This window comes from Salmo salar, chromosome 02 (genome assembly GCF_965601325.2).
Source record: "Salmo salar chromosome 02, fSalSal1, whole genome shotgun sequence".
NCBI classification, from domain to species: Eukaryota; Metazoa; Chordata; class Actinopteri; order Salmoniformes; family Salmonidae; genus Salmo; species Salmo salar.
The window spans coordinates 39,439,352-39,462,113 of record NC_138292.1 but is presented as its reverse complement, the minus strand read 5'-3'; the positions used below and the strand labels follow the sequence as shown (position 1 = coordinate 39,462,113).

At 43.6% G+C, this 22,762-nt stretch overlaps 1 protein-coding gene and 1 long non-coding RNA gene across 10 annotated transcripts; one reads left to right on the top strand and one right to left on the bottom strand.

Annotated features, from left to right (window-relative positions):
- Nucleotides 1-3,219: 3,219 nt before the first annotated feature.
- LOC106582649 (putative RNA-directed DNA polymerase from transposon BS) lies at nucleotides 3,220-12,694 on the bottom strand. Of its 8 annotated transcripts, none has more exons than XR_014380953.1 (6): nucleotides 10,287-12,694; nucleotides 10,064-10,150; nucleotides 9,060-9,110; nucleotides 5,427-8,846; nucleotides 5,197-5,283; nucleotides 3,220-5,086 (listed from the first exon to the last, which is right to left on the bottom strand). It is a non-coding gene; the product is annotated as a putative RNA-directed DNA polymerase from transposon BS (long non-coding RNA). The 8 variants fall into 8 exon arrangements; XR_014380949.1 differs by having other exon boundaries at nucleotides 5,427-10,150; nucleotides 10,287-10,518; nucleotides 11,027-11,140; nucleotides 11,334-11,794; XR_014380948.1 differs by having other exon boundaries at nucleotides 5,427-9,110.
- Nucleotides 12,695-15,413: 2,719 nt separating this feature from the next.
- Nucleotides 15,414-21,677, top strand: LOC106581689 (sialoadhesin). 2 transcript variants are annotated; one of them, XM_045703820.2, is made up of 8 exons: nucleotides 15,414-15,661; nucleotides 17,005-17,400; nucleotides 18,202-18,513; nucleotides 18,724-18,987; nucleotides 19,315-19,587; nucleotides 20,089-20,188; nucleotides 20,481-20,646; nucleotides 20,781-21,677. In XM_045703820.2, exons 1-8 carry the CDS (start codon nucleotides 15,607-15,609, stop codon nucleotides 21,012-21,014), a joined length of 1,800 nt encoding a protein of 599 aa, XP_045559776.1. In that variant the 5' UTR covers nucleotides 15,414-15,606; the 3' UTR covers nucleotides 21,015-21,677. The 2 variants fall into 2 exon arrangements, with proteins under 2 accessions (XP_045559776.1, XP_045559778.1); XM_045703822.2 differs by having other exon boundaries at nucleotides 15,415-15,661; nucleotides 20,089-20,179.
- Nucleotides 21,678-22,762: the final 1,085 nt, after the last annotated feature.

The following is a 22,762-nucleotide window of genomic DNA, read 5'->3' as shown; positions in this document are numbered from 1 at the left end:
CCAGAGTCCAGTCCAGGGTCTACAGTGACAGGTTTCAGGCCGAGGTATTCAGTGGGGGTGGACTGGTCAGGTAGGGGACTAAGGCCTGAGCCTAAGCCACCTCCACTGTAGGAGGTTTGGTGAGGGGGGGGGTGTAAGCACGGGAGCCGTCGGTGACGGCAGCCACCCTCCCTTCCCTCCCTTTAGTAAGGGGTTTATTTTAGTAGATTATTATTTTTTGTCAGGTGCATCCGGGGTCTGCACCTTTGGGGGGGTTACTGTCACGTCCTGACCAGTAAAGGGGTTATCTGTAATTAGAGTTTGGTAAGGACGTGGCAGGGGGTATTTGTTTTATATGGTTTTGTGTGTGTGTTTATGTAGAGGGGCGTTTGATATATGTTTCCAGGGTTTTTGGTTTAGTTCTATGTTGTATAGTTCTATGCCTGATTCTAGGGTGTTTATTTCTATGTTTAGTATTGGGATTGGGGCCTTCAATTGGAGGCAGCTGGTTATCGTTGCCTCTGATTGAAGGTCCTATAATTAGGAGTATGTTTGTTTTGGGAATTGTGGGAGGTTGTTTTGCACTGCTAGGGTTAGCCTGCAAACTGTTATGTTGTCGTCCGTTTTCTTATTTTCTTGTTTTTGTGAAGTGTTCGTGGTTATTTAAAATAAACGTAAAAATGAGCACTCAACCCTCTGCGCCTTGGTCCAATTCATACGACGGCCGTTACAGGAACTTATTACAGAGGCCGATCCAAAACATCGCCGGTGGAGGAGAGGCGCTCGAGGCGGCCTGCTGGTTCAACTTAGGAGGCGCGCACACCACCCACCACTTCCGTGTATATTACTCGCTATTGTTCAGTCTTTCGATAACAAAGTTGATGAGCTTCGGGCAAGGATTTCTTTCCAGAGAGACATCGGGGTCTGTAACATACTTTGTTTCAGGGAACATGGCTCTCTCGGGAGACTCTATTGGAGTCAGTAAAGCCAGCAGGATTCTCAGTATATCGCGCAGGCAGGAATAAATATCTCTCCGGGAAGCAGAAGGGCGAAGGGGTATGTTTCATGATTAACGACTCTTGGTGTAATTTCGGGAACCTACAGGAACTCAAGTCATTTTGTTCATCCCAAACTGGAATACCTCACTTTTAAATGCCGACGATACTATCTCTCAAGATAATTCTCCTCCGTCATCACCACGGCTGTTTACATTCCACCTCAAGCCGAAACCTCAATGGACTTCAAAGAACTTCAATGGACTCCACATGAAAACTGGAAACCACATATCCTGAGGCTGCATTTATTGTAGCTTGAGATTTTAACAAAGCAAATCTGAGGACCAGGCTGCCAAAATTCTATCAACATATTGACTGTCCTACTCGCGGTACTAAGGCTCTCAACCATTGCTATTCAAACTTCTGGAATGCTTACAAGGCCCTCTCCCACCCTCCTTTCAGCAAATCTGACCACTAATCCATCTTGCTCCTCCCATCCTATAGGCAGGAACTCAAACAGGAAGTGCCCGTGCTTCATACTATTCAACACTGGTCTGACCAATCAAAATCCACACTTATGGATTGTTTTGATCACGTGGACTGGGATATGTTCCGCGTAGCGTGCAAAAATTATCTAGACGCATACACGGATACGGTGACTGAGTTCATAAGGAAGTGTATAGGAGATGTAGTACCCACTGTGGCTATTAAATCCTTCCCAAACCATAAACCGTGGACAGATGGTAGCATTCACGTGAAACTGAAAGTGCGAACCACAGCATTTAACAATGGCAAGGCTGACTGGTAATATGGCAGAATATAAACAGTGTAATTATTCACTCCGCAAGACAATCAAACAAGCTAGATGTCGGTATGGAGATAAAATGGACTCGCAATTCGACGGCTCAGACACAAGACATATGTGGCAGGGACTACAGACAACCACGGACTACAAAAGGAAAACCAGCCACGTCGCTGAGACTGACGTCTTGCTTCCAGACAGGCTAAAACCATTCTTCGCACGCTTTGAGGATAACACAGTGCCACCGACGCGGCCTGCTACCAAGGACTGTGGGCTCTCCTTCTCCGTGGCTGACATGAGTAAAACATTTAAACATGTTTACCCTCGCAAGGCTGCCAGTCCAGACGGTATCCCTAGCCACGTCCTCAGAGCATGCGCAAACATCTGGCTGGTGTGTTTACGGGCATATTCAATCTCTCCCTATCCCAGTCTGCTGTCCCCACATGCTTCAAGATGGCCACCATTGTTCCCGTATGCAAGAAAGCAAAGGTAACTGAACTTAATGACTATCGCCCCGTAGCACTCACCTCTGTCATCATGAAGTGCTTTGAGAGACTAGTCAAGGATCATATCACCTCTACCTTACCTGCCACCCTAGATCCACTTCAATTTGCTTACCGCCCCAATAGATCCACAGACGATGCAATCGCCATCACTCTGCACACTGCCCTATCCCATCTGGACAAGAGGAATACCTATGTAAGAATGCTGTTTATTGACTATAGCTCAGCATTCAACACCATAGTACCTTCTAAACTCATCATTAAGCTCGAGGCCCTGGGTCTTATACAAAATCCACATATAATCTCCAAGAAATCTCCAAAATCTTTTAAAGTTAATATAAACATATTTATTGAAATCCACACAGAGAATCAGAAATGGGAATAGAAACAGAAAACACAAACTGGCCAAATATGTCATTGAAACTACATTGACACTGAACGAAATTAGATGTATGTAGCCAGTAAGCACATTTCTCACATTCTGTGACCACAGGTTGAAAATACTGCATGTGGTTCTGTCGTTGTCTTTCTTTATACATGTGGCACTTTTAGCAAAGACCATTGCTAACAATAATCAGAGTGAAGGGACCCCAAATAATTGGGTTCCATTATAAAAGCTTCATCAGTTTCTGTAGCACCAGCTTGTCCAAAGCAAAATAAGTAGCATTTACTGTACATACTGTATTTATCTACATAATGGATTGAAAGCTAGTCAGATCATGCACATGTTGATGGAAAAATAAAGGTTTACGATGCAAACAAATGTCATATAATAAGATGTGTACCGGTATACATTATTTTACTAGTGATGAAGCGGATCATGTCCAAACAGGCTTTTGATGTTCATGAGAAGGGTCTAATGTGTCTATGTGTCTGATAGGGCCCAGATGCGAGTGACGGTTAGGCTGTTGAAGTGTATAGCTATAAAACAATCAACCAATTATGTCACTGAAGTCATTTTTATTACATTTCAGTTTCAACTATACATTGAATCACAATATAAATACGTTCAGAATATTATATATACGTATGTTTTTTTTTACACTTTCAACTGAAAACATTTCACTATACTGCAGCCCTGTAGGCTATACTGCAGTAACCAAAAGGCTATATTTGACCAAACAAACATATTGCCTGCTGATGTGTAAAGGGATGAGAAACTGCAATGAGGTTACTAAACTTTTGCCAATTTAATTTTGGTTTGATAAAACAGGATGCAGATGTATAGTTTCTTACACATCACCCCCGGTGAAATGAAATTAGGTAACAAATTGAAAATGATATCAAGATGGATAGTCTATAGCAGATGATGTGGTAGGACCTGAGGGTAGAGTTTACTAGAAATGCATCACAGTCTTCCTGGTCTACAGTAGAAAGTGCAGCATGTGTACACTAAAGAAAATCCTGTTGTTTTTACAGTATCTGGCAGTAACGTAAAAAAGCTACAGTATGTTACTGTAAATTGCAAATTAACTTTGGTTCAACAGTACGTTACTGTAAAGTGTAAAGAACAGCAACACTCTGTTTGTCTGTGTTGGTCCTCTATTTTCTATTACAAAGCGCAACCCACTACATCATTCTCCCCTTTGTTCTTTTCAAACAGGGTACTCACTGAGTCTGACTTAGCCTACTTGGCCAAGCACTTTCATTTATTTTTGTATACATTTTTTTGTTAATAGTATTGCTGCGTTCAATTATACTATTTAGAGTTTTAGAGTTTGAAATGTTTTCAAGAGGTTAAAGGTCATCATTATGGTATTGTCACGACTTCTGCCGAAGTCGATGCCCCTCCTTGTTCAGGTGGTGCTCGGCGGTCGACGTCACCGGTCTTCTAGCCATCATTGATCCTCTTTTCATTTTCCATTGGTTTTGTCTTGTCTTCCTACACACCTGGTTCCAATCCCATTCATTACATGTTGTGTATTTAACCCTCTGTTTCCCCTCATGTCCTTGTCAGAGATTGTTTGTTGTTATGTGCTCGTGTTGTTGTATTGGTGCATGACGGGTTATTATGTATGTTGGTTTTGGAGTTTGCTCCTCACGGAGCAAAAGGTTAAGTGAAGTCATCTCACTCCAGCCAGGTGAGTGGGGGCCAAACAAAAGCCCCAAGATCTTGGTCTCCAGCTCCAGGGCTTTGGCTGTGTTTTCTCCTTCCCCTCCCTCCCCATTCTCCCCACCTGCTCCCACCCTCAGACCCTTAAAAATGGCCATCCCGTATCTCCTCTACCCAGTCCAGGTAGGCCTTTAGCAGTCCTAGGTCATCCACAAAGTTCCCAATGATCCGGAGCCCTGGCCGTCGGTGCTCGAGCTCCCTCAGTCTCCTCTTCCCCACCTCCCCAATGTCATTCCCCACGATGCTGGGAAGGAGAAAATAATAATAACAGGTCAGACAGGATATTATCATAGCAACAACTGTGAAATACACTAGATGGCACTATGTCAACAGCCATTGTAACTTCAGAGAAAACTGTCAACATCAAATCAAAGTGTATTTGTCACTTGCACAGTATACAGCAGATGTAAACAGTACAGTGAAACGCTTACTTGCAAGCTTTTCCTCAATTATGCAGTAATACAAAGTCAGATAAAAAAAATATTACAAAAAAGATAACACATGTCTCTCTCCCCTTTCTCCTACGTCAGCGTTTTCAGAGAGATGTTCTTGCTAGAGGCAGTTGACAATATTCTCTGTTCCTCTCTCTGTGATGCCAGTGATGTCCAAGTAGAGTTCCTCCAGTGTAGTGTTCTGCTCCAGGGCATTCCACAGCTCCAGAAACCATTCCAGACCCAAGTTGTTACCACACGTACTGTACAAAATAGAGGAGTCAAGCGTTCAAGTGTGAGATAGAGGCGCTATGAAACAATGTTAAAGATGCAATTGTTATTTTCAGAAATTGTTATTTTCAGAGTCACTTACAACAGCTTCTTCACCTGACACTCATTTGATTTCAACACCTCAGATTCCAGGATGGCTGCCTCCCTTTCCAGAAAGTTATATCGCAGACTGAGAAAAAATACAAATTATAGTTACCTACATTAATGACTTAATTGCTATACTTCTCATCAGTTAGTCCCTGTTAATGATCAAACACTTGCAACAGGTGGTGCAGAGCTGTGTCACACAATAAAAATGCAATGAATACTCACTAAAGAGATTCACAGCGGTGCAATATCGAAGCTAGCCTGCTAAGACCTCTGTTTCCGATGTTGGAGTATCCCAGGTTGAGCTCCTTGAGCCTATGTGGGGAGAATTGCAACGCGTAGTGTTACACTGCACAGTCAACCACTCAGCTTAATCTTGAACAAGTTCAGACTCTGGCTCTCTGGTGCCGCCCTGCTGGTGACTTCCTTCATGTGCAGCTCCATCAAACAGTGGCGCAGGTTCAGTGCTGTCAGGTTGGCTAGCTGCCTACCATTAAACTGGTTCTGGAACCAGATACTCAGCCTGGTGCGGATATCATCCCCTTCCAAGCCCATCCAACTGTCCCCCCAGCCTGGTCCGGAGAAGCCCCATGAAGAAGTGAGTAAACATCTGCAGGTTCTCCACCCTAGTCTGGTCCAGGTGGAGGTCTTGGCTCAGTAAGGGAGTTGGGGAGGTGGAAGGTGGGGGGATCTCACCAAAGCACCAGAAGTCCAGAGCTTGGATGATGTGCCCCTGCTTTGAGAGGTTGATTGCACAATACAGGGCAGCCAGATGCCGTGGAAGTGGAAGAAGGAAAACATCTGCACCCTCTCCTATTTCAGAGGCACCAGGATCTGACTGAGTAAGGTGCTCTGTATATCTACTGGCGTGAGACCATAACGTTCCAGCTCCTGTATGTCGAACATGATCTTACTCTTTAGAAGGTTTTCGTCAGCTAATCTCGCCAGGTTTGTCAGCTGTTGCCTAACTAGAGAAAGTACCTTCGATCTGGGGGTGTTTCTCTCCGCCTTCCCTTTCAGTGCATGGTACTTGACGGCTGTAGACAGGTAGTAGTAGTAAACCTCGCTGACTGTCCTAGGTGGGTTCAACTCTAGAGACCGTGAGTCACTATCTTCCTGACTGGAGAAGAACTCAGCCAAGGCAGTGCAGATGATATAGCAATAGAGAGGGATGAAGGAGAGCACAAAGAACTTGTCGTTGTTGTACACCTTTGTACACCTTCTCAGACACCTTGAGGTCCTTGCAGAACTTGGAGGTGTACTCCTTCACCTGGTCCTCCTCGAAGCCCAGGACCACACAGCAACGCTGGAAGAACCGCTTAGGGCCGTCAGTGGAATACCTGGATGTCAGGATGACCGAGGACTCTGGGAGTAGACTCCCCTTGATCAACGCCATTATCAGCTCTGATACGGAACCTTGGAGTCCACGCCGATGTCCCTGTCAGGAGCGTTCCAGTCCAGTTGGTATTTAAACTCGTCCAGCCCATCCAGAATGAAGAGCAAGGAACCTGGCGAGGCCAGAAGGTCTGGCACGACAGTCTTGAAGTAGTGGAATCGGTCTTCGAGACGGTCCAGTAAGCTCAGCGGGGCTTTGATCAGGTTCAGCTCGCGGAAGTGGAGGTCAAACACAGGTGAACTCACACATGTGCTTCCCCAACGCCCACCCATAGACCAGCCTCTGCACTGCCATGCTCTTGCCAATGCCAGCGATGCCCTTCACCTTTACCCGCTTCGGTGGGCACCCTGTGGTGCCTTGGGGGCTCAGGAGGTGGCGAGGGTAGATGCGTTGGCAGGCCTGGTGGGCGTTGATGCATGCCTGTCGACTGGCCAGGAGGAAGTACTCATGCTGGCTGCTGTCAAATGACTCGTTGTCCACGGTCACGAAGAGATCAGTGTATCAGATTGGAGTTGGAGGCCTGCCCCACCCCTTTCTGCATAAGATGTAAGTCATTCTGTACGTTCCAGAAGGGTATTTCTGTGAGTTGAAAGGTGAACTGCAATAGAAGAGAGACAAGTACATTTACATTTACATTTAAGTCATTTAGCAGACGCTCTTATCCAGAGCGACTTACAAATTGGTGCATTCACCTTATGATATCCAGTGGAACAACCACTTTACAATAGTGCATCTAAATCTTTTAAGGGGGGGGGGGGGTTTAGAAGGATTACTTTATCCTATCCTAGGTATTCCTTAAAGAGGTGGGGTTTCAGGTGTCTCCGGGAGGTGGTGATTGACTCCGCTGTCCTGGCGTCGTGAGGGAGCTTGTTCCACCATTGGGGTGCCAGAGCAGCGAACAGTTTTGACTGGGCTGAGCGGGAACTGTGCTTCCTCAGAGGTAGGGGGGCCAGCAGGCCAGAGGTGGATGAACGCAGTGCCCTTGTTTGGGTGTAGGGCCTGATCAGAGCCTGAAGGTATGGAGGTGCCGTTCCCTTCACAGCTCCGTAGGCAATCACCATGGTCTTGTAGCGGATGCGAGCTTCAACTGGAAGCCAGTGGAGAGAGCGGAGGAGCGGGGTGACGTGAGAGAACTTGGGAAGGTTTAACACCAGACGGGCTGCGGCGTTCTGGATGAGTTGTAGGGGTTTAATGGCACAGGCAGGGAGCCCAGCCAACAGCGAGTTGCAGTAATCCAGACGGGAGATGACAAGTGCCTGGATTAGGACCTGCGCCGCTTCCTGTGTGAGGCAGGGTCGTACTCTGCGAATGTTGTAGAGCATGAACCTACAGGATCGGGTCACCGCCTTGATGTTAGTGGAGAACGACAGGGTGTTGTCCAGGATCACGCCAAGGTTCTTAGCACTCTGGGAGGAGGACACAAGGGAGTTGTCAACCGTGATGGCGAGATCATGGAACGGGCAGTCCTTCCCCGGGAGGAAGAACAGCTCCGTCTTGCCGAGGTTCAGCTTGAGCTGGTGATCCGTCATCCACACTGATATGTCTGACAGACATGCAGAGATGCGATTCGCCGCCTGGTTATCAGAAGGGGGAAAGGAGAAGATTAATTGTGTGTCGTCTGCATAGCAATGATAGGAGAGACCATGTGAGGATATGACAGAGCCAAGTGACTTGGTGTATAGCGAGAATAGGAGAGGGCCTAGAACAGAGCCCTGGGGGACACCAGTGGTGAGAGCGCATGGTGCGGAGACAGATTCTCGCCACGCCACCTTGTAGGAGCGACCTGTCAGGTAGGACGCAATCCAAGCGTGGGCCGCGCCGGAGATGCCCAACTCGGAGAGGGTGGAGAGGAGGATCTGATGGTTCACAGTATCAAAGGCAGCAGATAGGTCTAGAAGGATGAGAGCAGAGGAGAGAGAGTTAGCTTTAGCAGTGCGGAGAGCCTCCGTGACACAGAGAAGAGCAGTCTCAGTTGAATGCCCAGTCTTGAAACCTGACTGATTAGGATCAAGAAGGTCATTCTGAGAGAGATAGCAGGAGAGCTGGCCAAGGACGGCACGTTCAAGAGTTTTGGAGAGAAAAGAAAGAAGGGATACTGGTCTGTAGTTGTTGACATCGGAGGGATCGAGTGTAGGTTTTTTCAGAAGGGGTGCAACTCTCGCTCTCTTGAAGACGGAAGGGACGTAGCCAGCGGTCAAGGATGAGTTGATGAGCGTGGTGAGGAAGGGGAGAAGGTCTCCGGAAATGGTCTGGAGAAGAGAGGAGGGGATAGGGTCAAGTGTCATTTCACACAACATGTGCACACATACCTAACACATTACAATAAGATACTCAAGTCATATCTAGGAGAAATGTTGCTGCAATTCGTGTATCATGATGTCTTTATAATCAAATATTGATTCAAAATTTAATTCATAGTCAGTGTTACACAGTTTGGCCCAACTTTAATGTTATCAACCTACCTCTGAGATGAGAAGATTTTACACTCCGCCGAGGTTTCAACTCTTCCTCAACTAAATGATCAAGACAACGATTTAAATGATACATTTGACTCATTTGAAAGATACATTTTCCCCACCTGGGGATTGAATATATTTAATTGTGTGATATTACCGATGTGTGTCAGTTGGGCACACTATAGAAAGCATGTTAGTGATAATTGATTCATCATCTCATATCTTAAATATTGATGGTGGATGATAATGGAATTCATTACCTTTGACCTCAGGGGTCACAGTGAATTTACTCTTGCCTTTGAACAGTCAATTTGTAAGTCGCTCTGGATAAGAGCGTCTGCTAAATGACTAAAATGTAAATGTAAATGTAACAGTTTTGAAATGGGGCTTTTGGGCTAGAAAAACTTAGTTGCTTTGTGAGAAGATGTTAAAGTTCACAGTTAGCCATTGTTATGTAAATGCAATAAAATGAGTATTTTATTGACTACTATATAACAGGCTACGATGAATTCCTTTTCTATCGCTGTGCAAGGATGAGCATGTACGCAAACCGCTTGCCAGTCCAATCTGTAGTAGTTAAGACCTTGCTTGGCAAGACATTAGAGGCTTTGCCACAGTTCAGTGAACTGCACTTCATTTGAATACTACAAGCCTGAATTGACTATGTTAATAATTTCCCCATAACGTCCTATAGTTCAATAAGTCAATCTGACATAATTCTCGTTTAATGAATTTTCCAGTTTTTCAGCATCAGGTTTGGCACACACTGCCAATATCTTATTTTTTAATCAAACATAATCGGAAGCCTGCGTTTGGCATAACCTCAATGACAACACTATTACAACCACCAGTCATTTATTTACAAACATCACAACTGCCTTGCCGCCTAGCCTGGTCACAGATCTGTTTGCGCTCTGACAACCAATGACAATAGGAGTTGGCAGATGGCACAAACAGATCTGGGACCAGGCTACAACTCCGCTGCAGCCAGGTTCACCCTCAACTCTAACCGGTTTGGCCTCCTTTGTCCCTTCCGTCCTCTCCCTGCAGTGTCTCTCCACCCAGACCTGCAGCTCATCACAGTAGTAGTCCTGCACCTTGTATTGATAAGGAGACAGTCACAAGACACCATTATGTTAGATACAGGAACATAATTACGAAGATGCCCTGCTTAATGTAAGTAACATATCAGGTTATTATACTGTAAGTACTGTATGTCATCAACATACACACCTCCCTCAGGACCTGCAGGAAGCCGCGGCTGCTCTCCTGCGCAACGGCATTGGAGGGCGAACGCTCCAGCAGGGACAGGTAGTGGGCATGAGAAAGTACCCCGGCGTCACATAGCCAGCGTAGTAGGGGGGCAGGGTGGATGCAGGTCCACCCCAGGAGCACATCCCGCTGGGAGCGCAGCAGCTGCTGGGCTGTAGAGCTTATGAGCTATGGAGGTGTGGTGCTGCTGATGCTGCAGATATGTTAGTGTATGGTTATGAATTAATTATGATTATGAATTGTTTTAATTTACTGTATATTGCACAATTCATTAGGTTGCAAAGTACTTTATATCGTACTAATTATTTATATTGTACTAATAGAAAGACTGGGGAGAATGACTGCCCTCTCTAGTTAAAGCCACAGAAGTTCTAGCCCGACCGCAGTACTGCAAGGCAATGGTTGCCGAAAACAGGATCTCCCATCATAAGGAATGGAAAAATTGCTATCTTTTTGGTCAATCTGGAGACAATCATGGTACCAATAATTGCATCTACAACACCAAATGTATGTCCTTGAACTGATTTTTTACAAATTTGCACACAGAAGAAGTTATAAGGATAATTTAGTTGCTAATAGCAGCCTGCAGTACCGTATGAGAGGGGGCAGCAATCAGCTAGCCTGCAGCGTCACTTCCTGGAGTAGCTCAAACTGCGCATGTTATGTCTCCATGAGACTTCATCTTAACCTACTTCACTTGCCTTCAATGCGCTATTGAGTCTTCACATAGGAATGAATGGTGTCACATGATCGATTGTTTTGGCCATCCATATACTGTATACAATCATTAAAGAAGACCAGCCTGTAAGAGCATCCTGTTTGAAAAGTGAGATAGAATTCAGATCTTATATGGATCCTTATACAGTACATTCTAATTGCATAACAAACAAGTTGGTTATTGACTTTGTGGAACATAACATCCACACCCAAGCCAAAAACCCTGAGGTACAAAAAAACAGCAAGAAATTTGGTACAAACACTCTTCAAGCATGCTGTAAGAACCCTTACCTGAACAGAAGATATTCATTCCTACGTTCATTACTGCAACCTGCACTCTTTTGACCAAATACTGTTGACTGTATGCAGGGATTGTATGGATATTCTATCTTACCTGTTGGATGGTGGGAATGGTAGTGACATGCTCAGAACTACGATAACAGCGCAGCTTAAGGAGTCCATAGTCCACAGTTCAATCATTTGTCTAGGAACCTGTTTTATCACTGTATTATTGTGTCAAATAGACTGCTTCTCATGGCTATGAAAATAACACTACCCATATGGAAAAGATATAAAAGAATTTAACAAGATTCTTATCAATTCTACCTGGAACTTGTAAGTAACACATATGGCAGCAAATACACGTAAAAGATTCATAGAAGATTCTAGGAATATCTGACTTATATGGGTGGTTTACATTTAGACAACAGAAATGTTGCATGTATTGAATAAAAAACATACAAGAGACATGTAAGGTCTCACATACATGGGACACACATTTCAAAGCACTTGTATACCACCGCTTGACGTCATTCCCACATGCAATGTGACGCTTATTGAAAAAGAAGCAAAGTCTGCCTCGAGGAGCAGGAGGAGCAGGAGGAAGGGGGAAAGCAGAAGTAGGAGAGGAGGAGGAGGAGAGAAGGAGGTGGACAGGAGGAGAGGTAGGGGTAGGAGGAGGAGGGGAGGAGGAGGACGAGGAATGACTTTGATAGCAGCAGTGAATCTAGTTATTAAGTGGAGATCTTTTAGCAATCATTCTCACGATAGCACATTGGTAGTAGTCAGTGACAAATATCTAAGCTAAGCAGGGCTGGGCATGGTGAAAATGCTCGATGGAAGAACAAAAGGCATAGTTGAAGATAAATCAACTGTCCAGAAGGATGTTCTGCCCAGCCTTAACCATGGAAATCCATGCCTTTAAATGAAAATGTATATACAAATATTGTATTTTTCTTATAGTATTTAGCATTTTTTTTATGTTGACTTATAAAAAACAATGTAAAACCTATAAGGAAAGGGTTAGTTTTGTAGGTTGCATTCTCAGAACATCACATTTTCTTATAATATTCATAAAATACTCATATAATTCATATATTTTATATAAAATATGTCATACCATATCTTTTTGGGAAATTCACCAAAATCATGTACTAAATTGTGTACTAAAGCATATATACTTTAAGTCAACACATATATAAATACTGTACAACACTGAAATATAAGGCAAAACATACACAATCTTACCAGATCCTTATTACATGACTTATCAGATTTTTGTACAAATAATCTTCTTCTGCTGTAGAAATGTTTTATTTGATCTTCATGGTTCTTTCCCAAATGGGTAGGCTGAGACAACAGTGCCCAGAACACTGAAAAGTACAGTAACAACAAACCATAGGTGCCAAGGTAAATTCATATGTAGAATATAAGGAATATACAGAATATCCATGAGTCAACTTTGTGATTGTGAAAGCCTCCCCTGATTTTGGCCCCTTTCCCAAAACTGATTGTATTGTGCTTCGAGTGATATCATGCGCTCCAGTCTACAATCTCACTCTATATGCACAATAAAGATAAACAAATCAAATAGTGATCTTTTACATTCTTTTAGTTTTGTCTGCAGTCTGGCTGCTGTTTACCTTTCCAACACAAGATTGACAAGTTTTTGCTCCTGTATTAGGAGCTTGAATTGCTTTATTTTATGATATATATTTACTTTTTTTTTTTATCTCCAAGTAACTGCTTATTTTGCATCTTTAACACGGGTTGAACCCTCTCCCTCTTGATCTTTAGTCATGCGGAGTCTTTCTGACATGTATTCATTTTACTCACCTTGATCTTGACCTCTCAACACATTGTTTTTCATAGTTCTTTTCAGAACTACAGCTTTACATGAAAAACATTCCATGCAATGTTGTTTTTCCCGGCTTGTGCACCGACATTATTCAGTATATTTCTTTAAATCTAGTAATAGGAACTTTGTTGGAAGGTTCAAAATACATTTCTGTAGCCCACCTCTGAAACGTCAGTGGATACAGTTCAGGTCACACTATTTATTTATCTTATTAATTATTAACGTTCTATTGAATTTTACAATCTACATTATCAACCTGCATTTATGCCAAATTAAGATTGTTTTCCCTGCATGAATGCAACGGCCTACAGCTAATAATGAGTGGGAGTCAATGAGAAAAGAATTAGTGGTGTGAGGAAGCGGCTAACAGTATGAGTGTGAGTCACATATGTCCTCATGCATCTCCTCACACACATAACTGCTGATGTCTCTCTTTCCTTTATATGTCACTTAGGCAATGGAATCCTCCGACTCAGGGGTGATGGGCCGCTTTTAAAATGGCAGATTTTTATTAACAGTTATTCTTCTCATACGAGTGTAGGATCATCACTTAGGGTATTTTCACCTTGGCCCGTGCACTGCGCAGACACACAATGTATCATAAGCCAATAGCAAGTGATGTGCCAGCCAAGGAGTGTATTATAGGCCTATGTATTACAATAATGCCATTACAAATTATGATATACAGTGAGGGAAAAAAGTATTTGATCCCCTGCTGATTTTGTACGTTTGCCCATTGACAAAGAAATGATCAGTCTATAATTTTAATGGTAGGTTTATTTGAACAGTGAGACACAGAATAACAACAAAAAAATCCAGAAAAACTCATGTCAAAAATGTTATAAAATGATTTGCATTTTAATGAGGGAAATAAGTATTTGACCCCTCTGCAAAACATGACTTTGTACTTGGTGACAAAACCCTTGTTGGCAATCACAGAGGTCAGAAGTTTCTTGTAGTTGGCCACCAGGTTTGCACACATCTCAGGAGGGATTTTGTCCCACTCCTCTTTGCAGATCTTCTCCAAGTCATTAAGGTTTTGAGGCTGACGTTTGGCAACTCGAACCAACAGCTCCCTCCACAGATTTTATATGGGATCAAGGTCTGGAGACTGGCTAGGCCACTCCAGGACCTTAATAATGTGCTTCTTCTTGAGCTACTCCTTTGTTGCCTTGGCCGTGTGTTTTGGGTCATTGTCATGCTGGAATACCCATCCACGACCCATTTTCAATGTACATGGCCCTGTCCATCGTCCCTTTGATGCGGTGAAGTTGTCCTGTCCCCTTAGCAGAAAAACACCCCCAAACATAATGTTTCCACCTCCATGTTTGACGGTGGGGACGGTGTTCTTGGGGTCATAGGCAGCATTCCCCCTCCTCCAAACACGGCGAGTTGAGTTGATCCCAAAGAGCTCCATTTTGGTCTCATCTGACCACAACACTTTCACCCAGTTGTCCTCTGAATCATTCAGATGTTTATTGGCAAACTTCAGACGGGCATGTATATGTGCTTTCTTGAGCAGGGGGACCTTGCGGGCGCTGCAGGATTTCAGTCCTTCACGGCGTAGTGTGTTACCAATTGTTTTCTTGGTGACTATGGTCCCAGCTGCCTTGAGATCATTGACAAGATCCTCCCGTGTAGTTCTGGGCTGATTCCTCACCGTTCTCATGATCATTGCAACTCCACGAGGTGAGATCTTGCATGGAGCCCCAGGCCGAGGGAGATTGACAGTTCTTTTGTGTTTCTTCCATTTGCAAATAATCACACCAACTGTTGTCACCTTCTCACCAAGCTGCTTGGCGATGGTCTTGTAGCCCATTCCGGCCTTGTGTAGGTCTGCAATCTTGTCCCTGACATCCTTGGAGAGCTCTTTGGTCTTGGCCATGGTGGAGAGTTTGGAATCTGATTGATTGATTGCTTCTGTGGACAGGTGTCTTTTATACAAGTAACAAGCTGAGATTAGGAGCACTCCCTTTAAGAGTTTATACAGCTCGTTACCAGTATAAAAGACACCTGGGAGCCAGAAATCTTTCTGATTGAGAGGGGGTCAAATACTTATTTCCCTCATTAAAATGCAAATCAATTTATAACATTTTTGACATGCATTTTTCTGGATTTTTGTTGTTGTTATTCTGTCTCTCACTGTTCAAATAAACATACCATTAAAATTATAGACTGATCATTTCTTTGTCAGTGGGCAAACGTACAAAATCAGCAGGGGATGAAATACTTTTTTCCCTCACTGTAATATGAGATGTACTGTATTTGAAATGTGTTAGCTTAACTATATAGTATTGCAAACTATTGGGGAAATTCTTAGTGGTCTTAAAATAAATCCATGACACCGTGACATTATGAAACGAAAACAACTTCCTCCTTGCCTCTTCTTCCATCCCACCATCCTTCCCTCTGTTGTGTCTGTTGAGCATGCTTCTAGTCATGTGTCTGGACAGAATGCTCCTGCTGTGTACTGTGATCTTTGGTGAGTTGCTTATGATGTTATATTTAAATGTTTTAAAATATGCCTAGAAGGCCAGCACCCCGGAGTCGCCTCTTCACTGTTGACGTTGAGACTGGTGTTTTGCGGGTACTACTTAATGAAGCTGCCAGTTGAGGACTTGTGAGGCATCTGTTTCTCAAACTAGACACTCTAATGTACTGTCCTCTTGCTCAGTTGTGCACCGGGGCCTCCCACTCCTCTTTCTATTCTCGTTAGAGCCAGTTTGCTCTGTTCTGTGAAGGGAGTAGTACACAGAGTTGTACGAGATCTTCAGTTTCTTGGCAATTTCTCGAATGGAATAGCTTTCATTTCTCAGAACAAGAATAGACTGACAAGTTTCAGAAGAAAGTTCTTTGTTTCTGGCCATTTTGAGCCTGTAATCGAACCCACAAATGCTGATGCTCCAGATATGTATTGTTTTATTGCTTCTTTAAACAGAACAACAGTTTTCAGCTGTGCTAACATAATTGCAAAATGGTTTTCTAATGATCAATTAGCCTTTTAAAATTATAAACTTGGATTAGCTAACACAACGTGTCATTTGAACACAGGAGTGATGGTTGCTGATAATAGTCTTCTGTACGCCTATGTAGATATTCCATAGAAAAATCTGCCGTTTCCAGCTACAATAGTCATTTACAACATGAACAATGTCTACACTGTATTTCTGATCAATTTGATGTTATTTTAATGGACAGAAAATGTTTAAGTGACCCCAAACTTTACAACGGTAGTGTATATTTTTTAGATATGACGAAAATGAGCTGCACAGCAGTTTTCCCCATTAATTGAGGCACATGACTACTATAAAAAGAGGGGAAAGGACTGCTGCACAATTCTATCCATTCATTGATGCAATTGTGTATTCAACAATATAAAAGGTGAGAAAATAAGTAATTAAAGCACAGAGACCATGTTAGTACAGTAGGATGATAATGCAAGCAAAGCAAAGCATGTCCCTTCCCTTTTTCTTAATTTAGCTCTATTGTGAAATGTCCCACTATATCACATTGTGTCAGACTGTCCGGCAACAAACAGCTGGACAGAGAGTAATTCTTTTTTATTTGTATTTTTTTGAATGTAATGTTAACACAAAGTTCTTCCTCCATTGTATTACTTTAGGATGTAGTTTTAGCCAGGAGTGGTTATCTGTTGGATGCTACGGGTTACTTCTGTTCTGTTTTAGTGTGGTGCTACTATTTTTACTTGTACAGTATCTTCTTCACATCTACCAGACAGTGACATAGTTGCACAGTCGCATTGTTGCACTACAGGGCTTTAACTTTTGATATAGCTCATGTCTCTCTACTACTTCATCCCAACAGGCTTCTGGAGGGACACCCATGCTGTGTCCCCCGTGCCCTCTGTTCCAAACCATGTCCCTGCCTTGGCAGGCTCTTGCGTGGTCATCCCCTGCTCCTTCACTCCTCCAGACTCTCACTCCGCCCTGGGAAGGCAGGGGAAAGTGGTGGGAGTGAGGTTGCGCTACAGGACTAGTCACTCCGCACTGCGGAGTACAGCTTTCAGTACGGATGACAAATCCACAGTCAGCAGGGAGTTCGTGGGCCGGACATCCCTACGGGGAAACACGGACGATGGAGACTGCTCTGTAATGATTGACAGGGTCCAGCTGGCTGACTCCAATGTCTATGAGCTGGCTTTGAAGGGCCATGGACAGAAAGACTGGGGGAATGCGAGGGATGTCAACATCGTTGTGTCAGGTGAGAGGGATCTCATCGCACATAATTACATACATTGAGTATACCAAACACCATCCTAATATTGAGTTGCATCCCCCCTTTTGCCCTCTGAACAGTCTCAATTAGTCTGGGCATGGACTCTACAAGGTGTCAAAAATGTTCCATAGGAATGCTGGCCCGTGTTGACTTCAATATTTCTCACAGTTGTGTCAAGTTGGCTGGATGTCGTTTGGGTGGTGGACCATTCTTGATACACACAGGAAACTGTTGAGCGTGAAAAACCCAGCAGCGTTGCAGTTCTTCACACAAACCGCCTGGCACCTACTAACATACCCCGTTCAAAGGCACATAAGATGTATGTCTTGCCCATTCACCCTCTGAATGGCACACATACACAATCTATGTCTCAAGGCATAAAATTCCTCCCCTTCATCTACACTGATTGAAGTGGATTTAACAGGTGAAATCAATATGGGATCATAGCTTTCATCTGGATTCACCTGGTCAGTCTATGTCATGGAAAGAGCAGGTGTTCTTAATATTTATACACTTAGTGTATGTATTGTTATTTAACAGAATCTCTGTGTCTCATCTCTTATTATATAGAGATAAAGTAACTGCTATCCTTTTCATTGTTAACATGTTATATAAGTGATAAGAGAGTTATTTTATATGGCTCATGTTAATACACACATCTACCAATGTTTACTCAACCTGAGTTGAATTATCCCTAATGCTAATGGACTAAACATTTACTTTATCCCCATTTAGACTATGTTCATCAAGTCAGTTCTTATCTCTCTTTGTCCCCCTCACTGACAGAGTCCCCAGAGCTCCCAGTGATCAGCGGTGTGGGGGCAGCGACAGAAGGACAGATGGTGTCACTAAACTGCAGCATCAGTTACCCCTGTCCCTCCCAGGCCCCCACCCTCCAGTGGCGGTGGGAGAGAGGAGCTCAGCAGAAAAGCAGCAAGTACGGGGAGCTGCAGGTACTCCAGCCCCAGGGCCAAGGGCCTACACTACGGACCTCTCTCACCTTTATCGCATCGTACCGCATCAAACCCAGAATGAGGTGTGAGGCAGTATATCCAGGAGGAAGACGAGTATACACCGTAAAGGAGCTCCATGTGACATGTAAGTACTTTTATATATAAAGTTATGATTGTGTGTAATGCTAAGCCAGGGCCCATATTCATAGTGTTTCAGAGTGCCGATCTTGGATCAGATTCTACTTATATATTGTAATTATATAGGCTGGGGGTGGGGGCTGGTCCTAGATCAGCACTCCAACTCAGAGATGCTTTATGTATACTGGCCTTGACTGCTATTGCATCTCTCCTCTAGTCCCTCCAAAAGATATCACAGTCCAGGTCCATACCTTGACTGTCCAGGAGGGGTTGAACGTGTTACTGGCCTGCTCCTGTAAAGCTGACCCGCCTGTGACAGAGTACAGGTGGTCATACACCCAACATGGGCTAACTGTAGACCTTCACCAGCGCACACACACGGTCCGGGTGTACAACGTGACCCGAGACATGAGGGTCCGCTGCACAGCCCAGAACCTAATTGGACGGGCAGAGTCCAAATCGACTTCCTTAAACATTCAATGTAAGCATTCTGTACAGTCAATGTTTGATAGATGATTTTGCTTCCAATTTCTGCGTATGGATTTAAACGGCTGCTGTTTGTGCAGTTGTACACTTTACATTGTGATACAAGAACAATATTTTGAATTGAGAAGCTACGTTGTTCTTGAAATACGGTGTCACAACCTCTAAGGGCGGACTCCTTTCCAGAGATCACATGTACTCTAATGTCTCTGATCCTTCCATGATGCTCTCTCTCTCTCTTTCTCTCTCTCTCTCTCCCTCTCTCTCTCTCCCTCTCTCTCTCTCTCTCTCTCTCTCTCACACCCTCCCTTCTTCTATCCCCCAGACAAGCCTGTCATCCTCCAACTTTCCTCCTACTGTGTTGTGGAGGGGTTGGAGGTTCTGTGTCGCTGTTCTGTGGACTCCAACCCCCGGCCTGCCGTAACATGGAGTGTCAACGGTACTGTTCCACCATACAGTTACAACACATCAGTAGGCTCAGAGAACGGTACACTAACAGCCATGCTGAGGGGCCACATGGACACTCCACTGAGGATAGTCTGCTTCGCCATTAATGCACTGGGCAATGACTCCCACACACTGCTTCAGGCAGAGGACGGTAAGCATCAGGATATCACGCCACACAAGAGAAATACATGGGTGCATCTGAATTGTATTTCCTTGACTCCTCACGTCCTCTCTCCTCGCTTCCTTCTCAAAACTCATTGGAGGAGAAGGTCAGAGGTTCCTTTCCTCTGACCTTCTCCTCCAATATATTTTGAGAAGAAGGCGAGGACGTGTGGAAACAGGGAAACACAATTGAGATGCACACACATTATACATGGTGTACTGTAGGCAGCATCTGTACTGTGAGTAAAACATGAGTGTGAAATACTAAGCATGAATCGTTCAAGGTCACCAAGGCCTATTCTTTCACATTATCTTTACAAATGTATGAATGGATCCTGTAATGTCACTGGTTGGTTGACCTGTTCCAATAATATAGTATAATAATACAGTATAATATAAGATAAGAAGATAATCTGTTTGCTGAAGGTTGAAGAGCAAAAAAAGTGGTATCTTTAGTTTACATAGCTATGTTTTTGTTGTTGATTGACAGGTTCTCTGCTGTGGAAAGTGATACCTGCAGTATGCATCTCTTTGGCCACCTTCCTCCTCTCTCTACTTCTCCTGTTCTGCTGTCAAAAGAGGTCAGGAAAGTAAGAAACATATTTTCTGAGAGTTGCTTGTCTCTGACTTCTCTAACGTCTGCCACCATTGTGCCTCAATTACTTCAGATGTTTTGCAAACTTGGAATAACCAAATTACATACCAGCACATCAAACATATGTTGTTTCATTTAAGATAACATTGAATAGAATAAGGAAAGAGGAACTATTCATTCACATGTAAAACTGTTCCAAGAGGAGACATCTTAAATCTTAAAAGTAGATGTTTCCTGATGATGTCCTCTCTAATCCAAACTCTTGTCTTCGCCTTCATTCCTTAAAGACGTGTGCTGACCTGCAGACCTCCGGTGTATCCTGGGGACGTGGGGATCTACCAGGATCGGATGCCCCTCTACATCAACTGCACTGAGGTCAACAACATCTACACCAATGGCAGTTACCAGCTGGTTTACCAGAACTGCACCCCTCTTTTCGTCCGGACCAAACAGGTACACCTACTGTTCTGTACCAAAAATATAATTTTGCTTGTAATTGGGTATATTACAATACAATAGCTTTATTATCCATTGAAACATAAATATCCAAATGAATGGTTGATTAACCACATTATGTTGCGTTTCAGACACATCCGATGGGGAGGCGAGGTGGGGAGAGACGAGGTGGGGAGAGACGAGGTGGGGAGAGACGAGGTGGAGAGAAGAGAGGGGGAGAGAGAAGAGGAGGAGAGAGACGAGGAGGGGAGAGAAGAGGAGGAGAGAGTCAAGGGGGCACGGTGGACAGAGGAACAAGAGACAGACAAAGCCCTGCCTACAATGACAATAACACTGAAACAGCTATCTACCTGGAGATCATCTGAGTTCATCTCTCAGTGAAGTATGTCATGGATGGCTCTGGTCCAGATCGTTAGCACTAATGGCTTGGACCAGCGTTATGTCATGGAGTGGAAGAGAGCTCTTACAGTGTATAACAAGACAAGCATGAACATACAGCTTGACTGATAATGGCACAATGATATGATATCCACTTGATATAATTTTGCATGATTATACATACAGTACCAAGTAGTTATGTGGCACATTTAGATTATCCTTATCTCCTTTTGAATGATATATATATAGACAACTTTTGTGTGCATAATTGTAGACTTAGTAGCCGTAGCTACTTCATCAGTGCATATACTTGAAGATAATGGTCCACACACAATATTCACCTATTTCATGCAGTACATTTTGCATCATTACATGTATAATGTCTGAATAATGATATTCTAGATAGGATGAACATGATTGTATGATGTAATGATGATAAAGGTGTTAGACACACCTCTCTTATAAAACAATCACTTTTGTATATGTTTTATATAAATGTGCCTCTCTTCACCTCCCAGCCTGACTCAAGAGGATTGATGGTTACTAAAGCAAAAAAGCAATTTGTCACTACACTAACAAGCTATTTCATATGCTGCCATATGTATGTTCTGGTTCTATATTCATGTGAAAAAAAAAAGTTTTTTTCTGTGCTTTTAATGTTGATAAGAATGTATACCCTCTCTATTTTATTATTTTACCACCAACATGAAATACAATCCAGTAAGTGGTAGAGTATACCCCCATACTGGTTGCAATATACAGTATCATACATCATCCCTTGAGAGCTTTTGTTCCAAACCCACTATGGTGTTTCAGGTGCCAAGTTTATGGTCATGTTGCAACAGTATGTAGGAGGGAGATTCCGAGGTATGAAAAGTGTGCAGAAAGGCATGGGACAAAGGAGTGTGTCGTTTCAGTGGGAAAAGTGGAGTGTGTCAATTGTGGGGGTGGTCATGTTGCAAGGGATCAGAAATGTTGTGTGTGGGTGAGACAGGTTGAAGTTTCCAGGGTGCAAGCAGTGCAGAAAGTGTCATATGCTGAGGCAGTGAAGAAAGTAGAGGATGGTGGGCAAAGGTTGAGGGAGCCTAGTAGGCCAGTACAGAGTGACCCTCACAGTTTGTGCTTTAGTAAGGTTGGCTTCTTTGCTTTTATTGCTATGGTCATTAATTGTACCGCACAGATGGAAAAGAAATCCCAGAAGATTGAATTGGTAGTAGCAGCAGAGGAGAAGTTTTTGGGAGTCAGAGATTTTAGCGTAGAAGAACTACAGGGGGGTTTGAGAGAAGAGGTTCCAGTCTCCCAGGCCGAAATTCTATTGAAGGATCTGTTGGGTCCAAAGTAGTGGGAAGGGGTGGTGGGGTGTGTTGGGGATAGTGGTACATATTGTATATATGTACCACTACAGAGGGAAAAAAATTCTAGACCACCTATACTCCACACACAGAGACGTGTACAAAGCTCTCCCTCACCCTCCATTTGGCAAATATGACCATAATGCTATCCTCCTGATTCCTGCTTACAAGTAAAAATGAAAGCAGGAAGCACCAGTGACTCGGTCAATAAAAAAGTGGTCAGATGAAGCAGATGCTAAACTACAGGACTGTTTTGATAGCACAGACTGGAATATGTTGCGGGATTCTTCCGATGGCATTGGGGAATACCCCATGTCAGTCACTGGCTTTAAAAATAAGTGCATCGATGACGTCATCCCCACAGTGACCGTACGTACGTACGT

What these genes read in the sequence shown, in the direction of transcription:
- LOC106581689 (XM_045703820.2), top strand. Translation starts at nt 15,607, where the DNA reads ATGCTTCTAGTCATGTGTCTGGACAGAATGCTCCTGCTGTGTACTGTG. An exon ending in GACTTCCTTAAACATTCAAT is followed by an intron (nt 18,988 to 19,314) that starts GTAAGCATTCTG and finishes TCTATCCCCCAG; the next exon opens with ACAAGCCTGTCATCCTCCAA. An exon ending in TTTTCGTCCGGACCAAACAG is followed by an intron (nt 20,647 to 20,780) that starts GTACACCTACTG and finishes GTTGCGTTTCAG; the next exon opens with ACACATCCGATGGGGAGGCG.